General features: G+C 49.6%; 3 protein-coding genes across 5 annotated transcripts in view; 2 read left to right on the top strand and 1 right to left on the bottom strand.

Moving 5' to 3' along the window:
* Positions 1-1,203, top strand: part of LOC125953767 (uncharacterized) — a 2,203-nt gene extending 1,000 nt beyond the window's left edge. For 2 of the 3 annotated variants that reach the window (XM_049683542.1, XM_049683540.1), the window contains exons 2-3: positions 253-334; positions 469-1,203. In XM_049683542.1, the coding sequence (XP_049539499.1) occupies positions 470-874 (405 nt within the window). In that variant the 5' untranslated portion in view covers positions 253-334; position 469 and the 3' untranslated portion in view covers positions 875-1,203. Of the gene's footprint in view, positions 1-206; positions 335-468 lie in introns of all 3 variants that reach the window. The other variant, XM_049683541.1, reaches the window with a different exon arrangement.
* An 11-nt stretch (positions 1,204-1,214) lies between these two features.
* On the bottom strand, positions 1,215-3,548 carry LOC125953757 (facilitated trehalose transporter Tret1-2 homolog). Its single transcript, XM_049683527.1, has 3 exons — positions 3,084-3,548; positions 1,689-2,921; positions 1,215-1,571 (listed from the first exon to the last, which is right to left on the bottom strand). The coding sequence occupies exons 1-3, from the start codon at positions 3,123-3,125 to the stop codon at positions 1,314-1,316; spliced, it is 1,533 nt and encodes a 510-aa protein (XP_049539484.1). The 5' UTR covers positions 3,126-3,548; the 3' UTR covers positions 1,215-1,313.
* Positions 3,549-6,639: 3,091 nt separating this feature from the next.
* Positions 6,640-7,500, top strand: part of LOC125957284 (pancreatic lipase-related protein 2-like) — a 1,104-nt gene continuing 243 nt past the window's right edge. Inside the window, exons 1-3 of the mRNA XM_049689884.1 lie at positions 6,640-6,697; positions 6,761-6,935; positions 7,017-7,500. The exon at positions 7,017-7,500 is cut by the window's right edge and continues 243 nt beyond it. Of these exons, the coding sequence (XP_049545841.1) occupies positions 6,640-6,697; positions 6,761-6,935; positions 7,017-7,500 (717 nt within the window). The remainder of the gene's footprint in view (positions 6,698-6,760; positions 6,936-7,016) is intronic.

Here is a 7,500-nt window from a genome sequence, read left to right as displayed (position 1 = left end):
CAAGAGCACGATTTTGTATTTGCGTCTCCGTAAGAAGACATTCCAAATTCCTGGTAAAATCCATTCCTACATTACATTATTATCCGTGAAACAGCATCGCGTACCCCGGATGATCTTCAGAGCATGGAGCTGTTTTTCCAACTATTGCCCATCTGAAGATCATCCATGCGTACAGCAGACTGCTGAGTTTTGTTCATCTTCCTCAGCCACCAGACCTACGTCAGTAATTGCAAAGCGCGCCCCTTATTCTAGCACCCGAGGATATGGCTAAACGGCCAAACAACAGGTAGGATACAACGTCCATACTGTCTAGTGTTGGATGACGAATCGAAAGGTAAGAGCGATCCAGTGCAAGCACCAATCTTGGATCAAACCACAGTCTGAGACTTAGCACGTCTTATCTGGTATGAAATAAATACTAAAATTGTTTGTTTTTCATTTCCCAATCTTCTGGCCTCTTTCGTCTAGAATGTGTCGCACCTGTCGGTTGAAGTGCCGCGTGGTTGCGTTCGATTTCCAGAGCCGCACGATGTACCACGATTACCGCCGTTCGTCCAGCTACCAGCGTCCGAATTTGATCTGTTTCTTCAACCCGGGACTGCACCGCACGACCGGGTACGCCGGAATAGATACGTGGCCCGAAACCATCCGTGCCGCTACCGAACCCGGCTGTCCGATCCTGGTCACGGCCTATACGGAGCTTGAATCACCGCTCGATCTCGATCGGTTGCAGCGCGAATCCGTCCGACCGCTCAAAATAGTCCAGGAACCGGCGGTCAATCCATTCGGTTCGAAGCGCCCCGATCGTAACTTTATCTCCGATGAAACCGCACCGATGATCTTCAAAAACTATTATCACTTCATCGTCCAATGAAGCTGCGGACACAGGGATAGTGTCCGCCCGCCGACCGCTCGCCGATATAATGTTCATGTTTAACCCCCCCCCCCGCTAGTTTTTCGTTTTGAATGCTTTTAATCTCATCTCGCACACACACACACACACACACACGAGTCCCTTATTTTGCGTTCGTCCATGGGCAGTCCGTGTAGGTACTGCGGATGATTCGCGTCACGATTTCCTCTCCCCCCCCCCCCCCCCATACAGGCCCATACGGTGTCACAGTATCGGTGTGATCCGTATGGTGATCTGATGTCTGGTTTCCTTTTCGATTTTAATGTGAAATAAATAATGTGTATCAGTGAGTTTAGTTAGCAAAGGTGTTGTGTTGTGTACTGTGAATGGCACCGGTTGTTGGTTTATTGCTTCTTATCCGCTTAGATCTACTTTCGGTAATACTAGCTAGGGGGCCACGCTAGAGTCGCGTGTCGATCGTTTTGGATTCCAGCTCGTCCGCCACCGTGATGGCGGGATTGTCATGGCCACGCTTCGCAATCTCCCTGGGGCTTGCGCTCGGTTGGCTGTGATGGTTGTGAGGTGTACGGCGCTCGAACAGCTTCTGAATGCTCTCCAGCTCACGGCCCTTCGTCTCCGGTACGCACGTGATGACAAATGCAACCCCCAGTGCACACAGCACACTGTACATGAGAAACGTTCCGGATGTGGTAATGAGCTGGACGGGGGAAGATGAGCATCAAGATTGAAAATCGAGAAGGAGATTACTTGAAAAGCACTACAGAGAGAGAAAGAGAAAGAGAGGTTGCCATGTGTGTCGTGAGAACGTGCTTACATCTTCCAGTGGATGGTAGGTTTTGATGACGGTGAACATCATGGCCAGGTTGAAGGACCCGGCGAGCGAACTGAGCAAACTGCGCTGTGCCGTCGGGAATAGTTCGCCCATCAGCAGGAACGGGATGCTACCGAAACCGACCGAGAAGCCGATCATGAACACGATCAAGCTGAGAACCGGCAGATACCCAAAGTCCGTATTGCCCACCGAGTTCAGATGGAACGCAGCACCCATCGAGGCCATCGCCAGGCACATGATGACACCGGAGAGGATGAGCAACGGTTTACGGCCCGCACGATCCACCACAAACAGTGCACTGATGTTGCTCAGCACCTGCACCGTTCCGACGATGATCGTTGCCAGGTGGCTATCCATCGCTGTACCGGCCGAGCGGAAGATTTCCACCGTGAAGAAAATCACCGCATCGATACCACTGAGCTGCTGGATCGAAAGCAGCGTCAGTCCAATGCCGAGCGGTATCAGAATCTCACGCCGGAGTAGCGCTTCCCGTGAGAACGGTTTCGGTGGAACGCTAGCCGGTGGTTTGTCTGCTTGTCGTTTGAGTTCCGAGGCGCTGGACGGTGCTACAGTGACACCCGGATGCGTGGCTTTCGGATCGAAGGTGAATCCTTCGAGGTGTAACCACTTGGCCGAGTAGTGGGCCTTTTCGTACTGTTTTCTCGTTTTAAGCCAAACCGGACTCTGGGGAAAGCAGGCAACGGCCAGGAAGAGACAGCATGCCATCCCGCAGCATATCCACGCCAGCTGCTGCCAGTCGAAGAACTTTCCCATCACGTACATCACCAGTATGCCGACGGACATGGCAAGGGCCGGCAGGGAACCGATGACACCGCGGATCGCGGGATCGCTACACTCACTCACGTACACCTGGGCCGCCGGTAGCGAGAGGCCGGCCGCAAACCCGGACAGCATGCGTGCCGCAAACAGTACGCGCCAATCAGTGGCCGTAGCAATCAGTACCCAGGCGATGGCCCACAGTGGTGACGCAATCAGTACCGTGTACTTGCGACCGATTCGGTGCATGAGCGGAAACGCAACGAGACTGCCGAAGAACGCACCGAACGGTGGTATCGAGCTAACCCAGGAGGCGATGTTTTTCGATGGCAGCAATCCTGGGACGGTCTCGTGCATCGATGGTACGGCCGGTGCTGAGTAACCTCGCACCAATCCGATGCAGTAGTACGACAGTGAGACCGATATGGAGAGCAATGTCTACGGTGGGAGATAAGTTAGAGAAGAGATTTACGATCGTTGGCGTGTGCCCAACAGTCTCATATTCCACGCGACATTAAAGAGCAAGAGGAGGTACTAGGATCACGTATCGAAAATGTACACTATAACCACTAATTAGTCTGGGCACGTCTGTTTCCTCACCTGCTTCAAAGCGGCCATCGTAGATGACCTTTCGGTTTCCATTTTCTCTTCGGGTTGCTGTTGCTTATCAACGTCCAAAACGCAGGAGAATCACTGTATCAGTACCACTAGCGAAACGCCGTCGTTCGCCACTAATCCAATAGAGTTGGACAATAGAGTATAGGATGCGCGCTACTTCATGCGATGCTCTTAACCTTCACTACGCTACCACCAAAACGCAAAATTTGGTTGCTAAATTCACGAACACACGCGACGTGAACACCCCAAAAAAAAAAGCGGTCGGATCAGGTTTTATGTGACTAGAGAAACGACTCCAAACGCACCGGTGTTTCCCTTTCCATTCGTCCACACAACACAAACAGAACTGATGATCGCGTGGACGACGGTAGCTCGGCTTCGTTGATTGCCGTTGAACGACGAGGCTTTGTGTCAGGACGGGGCACGATGACCACTGATCGTGGTGATTCCGGCACAACGACTGGCACCGACTTTACAAACGGATCGCCTTCTTACCGGTGAGGCGATGCTGTGCTGTGAGATCACGCCATGGGCGATGTGACGCGCTTATGTAGCGATCCCACCATCCGGCCATCCGATAGAGCCAAGGTGTGCGTTTACATAGTTCAGCTGTTGAAACATGCTGCAGCTGATAAGCAAACACCTTGATATGTTACCCTGCGATATCATTAATTCATATCGTTTCGATTTTTTGAACGAAATATCTAGATCAATACCTTCTCCTGGAATTTGACCGCAAAAGAACCGTAACTGTGATGACAATCTTAGCAATCTCCTGTGCTCCACTGCGATGCTACAATGAAGCTATATAGTAGGCCAGTCAACGTTACAAATCAAAAGCATATGCTAACTAAGCAGTAGCATCGCCTACTATACTACTCGGGACTGGTATGGATGGGATGGCTGGTAAGTATCCCCCTAGCGTCAACTCGAGATTTTCACTGACACGGAGTAGGCAGTGACGAGTGCATGCGGTTAGTAGTACCACACACACGCGCGCACACTAACCCTCACACTTATCTAGTGATGGAGAGCTACGGACTGCAATTGACTTCGGTGCATTTACCGCTAATGAAACGCATATTTCCACTACCGGTCGCTCTACCGGTGCGCTGCTGCATATTCTAATGTTTGGAAGCGTGGTTCGCAATTCGCTTGATTGAGGCGAATTTGCATGTCAATGCTGTGCTTCACTTGCTATCTTAAAGCATTTTCGTGTACTAGGAGGTGGGTTGGAATTTGAAATTTTGGTCATGCTCTTTTTGGATCGCATCTCAGCACCGCTTTAAGCTGCCAAGTGTTGCATCCTTTTCAATACGTGATTTCGTTGCAATACGCTTGGCAAAACTGTGACAAGCCTTGTAGATCCATAGGTGCAATTTGTCTTCCAGCTGAAGCCGTTCCGCAGCACCAAGTTCCTCTCTATCAAGCAAATCAAGCTCACTCGTAACGCGAGCGGCGTTTACGTAGATTGCATTATGCATGAAGAAGGAACTCAATCACCACGCCTCTCGGAAGCTGAAAGTAGTTCTATGAATTTGCTGGTACTTGAGGGGGCCTAATGGCTGGCCACAGCGTCAGTAAAACTGTTACAGAACTATGCAATAGCAGATGAAATGAGTCCGATTCTCGACTCGACTAGAGACCACACAGTCATTGCGGAGGGGGTTCCGCTCGTAGCGAGTGCCGTTCAACCGGTAACGGCCGGCACACAATGTACCGCCAGCTGATTACATCGCTGCAGTGTGCACTACCATTAAAATCCAAATAACATCAGCGCACGCAGCTCAATAGTGAATCCCGACCGCAGGGTGGGGGAGACTAGAGCTCATCACCAGTTGATGTCACCCTTCAACAGCTTCCAGGTGCGCCACCGCTTTTCTGCGACTCTTTTGTATCCGAAACTTTGTGCACAGCTTCATCGGGCGGCTGGCCAGTTCACCGAATTCCAGTTTGTTGCGAACCCTTCTCTGGGTCCCGTGTACTGGGAGGGGACCGATGATCAAGGGAAAGGTATATGCTTCGAACAGGGAGCATAAAACGGCAAAAGAGATCAAATGTTTTCGTTGCCGAAAGCGTTGCGGACCAGCTGGAAGAAAGTGTATTTGACTTCCTGCTGCCTAGCCTGGAGGGTATACTGTGCTGGTGGCGAAAGTGATTCACGAAGCGCTTGCCGGGGCCGGTAATTTTGCGACTTTCCGGATTTCATCGACCGAACCGCGGGGTTGACAGTTTGTTGGACAAAGCCGAGACGGCACGTTGTGTTGACAATCGAACCGTTGTGCAGCTGAAGCCGTTGAGCTGATAATTCAACCGATTGGCCCTTCGTTTGCATATAAACGACCGAAGAGTAGCAGTGTTATCAAAGTGCAGGTAAGCTGCATTCGCGGGCTAGTCGTCGGCAAATGCATTTCGAATCAAATCCCCCAAAAATCCCACCCCGTTTGTGGGGTTTCGTTGCACCAGCGAAAGCGAGTCAGGCGGATTTAACCTGGCAATAGGAAGGTAAACACTCCATCCGCAGGTGATGATGAGTAAGGTGGATCATCATGATGTGATAAGAAATCAGGGTTCAAAGTTGTTACGTTCGCTGAATTGAATCGTTTCATTGCACTGTGTACCGACACAGAAGCGTAAGCCGCATTTGTTGATTCACCTTTTTATCGTGTCGATGATGCTAATATGTATGACTTAAGAGGGAGCTAGTGTTAAATTGTGCCAGAAACAGGTCATTTTTGGCAACTTTTTGTTGCAATCATTTTGCCTTTTATTTTTGTTAGTAAATAGCCTGTTGTAGCCTCATACTCGATCATTTGAGGTTTAGTAGCCAATATTCCTGGTTTTAGATGATGAATTTATCCTGATAGTCCAAGCGAGTTTTTATTATTTTCAATGTTTCTATTTTTGGGAGCATTTTGAACATGCTTTGCTTGCTTTTTATGATTATACTTGAACAAACGATTGTTGAGAGGTCCACCCTTTTGGATTTTTCAAAAGTATTTGTTAGGAAAAAGTTTGAAATAAATACGCACTCGTTCGATTGGGCGATCGAGTGAAGATGATTTGCTGTCACCATTTCCGTAATCAGTGTCCTTGAAGTAATGCGAGTGAACACTCATAAATTACTGTAATTATCAGCAAATTTATACCTTTCAACGGTAGCGGCAACGAGTTACGAAGAACGATTTTACGATCAATTCAATGTCTTCCGCTTGTGAGGTCGAGACTCATAGCCCAATGTTGTGCCACAGGTCACGAATGAGTTCTAGGTGCGTTACAATACTTTTCTTTTGCAACAATCACCCTTCACCAGTGTCGGGTGCACTTGGTACAATGCGTGCCATTCTTACGGGGTGTCGATGTCTGTCTGAGACCTCCTGCTGGCCAAACCCAACATAAAACTCATTGCATCAGTCCGTGAATGCTCTAGTTTCCTCGGTAGGTGTCTTCAGTTGTCACATCGCTGCCGGTAACGAGCAGGCTTTTGACTTCATTTGGCATCTGGAGCTCTGCCAGAATGCTTCCCCGTTCAAGCCGAATGTTCACCCTTCTGTCCACGGTGCTAATTGTAGGATGGACGACGCACATTTGCTACGGTAAGTACGTGAGTGATGGAACTGATAGAACATTCAAGTAATCGAGTATCTCAACTGGCCTAGCCGGTGATGGTGAACTAAGCGAGGTACGCATTGGTTTTGGATCGTCGTTCAGCGCGAGGCGAGATGTACGGTTTCATCTCTACACACCACTGAACACGGCGGATGCTCACGTCTTCTCGATCGATACTGTCGACACATTGATGCGTTCCTTCTACAACTCCAGTCATCCCGTGAGGTAAGAAAGTATGCTATGATAGCTTGCGTGCATTAAATAATCGCTTTGTGTTGTGTGATTCCGATGGCTCATCGTTAACAGGATCATCATACATGGTTGGTTCAACAATGGAACCTCGCTAGTTATCCAGGGCATTAAGGATGCCTATCTTGCTGCCGGTAGCTACAACGTTATTGGCGTCGATTGGGGTACCGGAGCTAGTGAGTCGTACTTCCGTGCTTCGCAATACACGATCGCCGTTGGACTGGTAGTGGCAGATCTCATTAATCAGCTCGTGCGTTCCAATATGACCAGCATGGATCAGCTTCATCTAGTGGGACACAGCCTTGGAGCACATATTGCCGGCAATACGGGTCACTCGCTCAAAACGGCTCAGCTGCAGGTGATCTATGGGTTGGATCCGGCATCGATAAACTTCTTCCAGGATGAGCCAGAAACACGGCTCAGTCTCGATGATGCTGCGTACGTTGAGGTCATACACACGAATACGCAGTTTTCGGGATATCCGGCACCACTTGGACATGTGGACTTCTACATGAACTACGGTCGGAAGCAACCGGGCTGT

This window comes from Anopheles darlingi, chromosome 3 (genome assembly GCF_943734745.1).
Source record: "Anopheles darlingi chromosome 3, idAnoDarlMG_H_01, whole genome shotgun sequence".
In the NCBI taxonomy this organism is placed as follows: Eukaryota; Metazoa; Arthropoda; class Insecta; order Diptera; family Culicidae; genus Anopheles; species Anopheles darlingi.
This window is presented reverse-complemented; position numbering and strand designations above follow the sequence as displayed.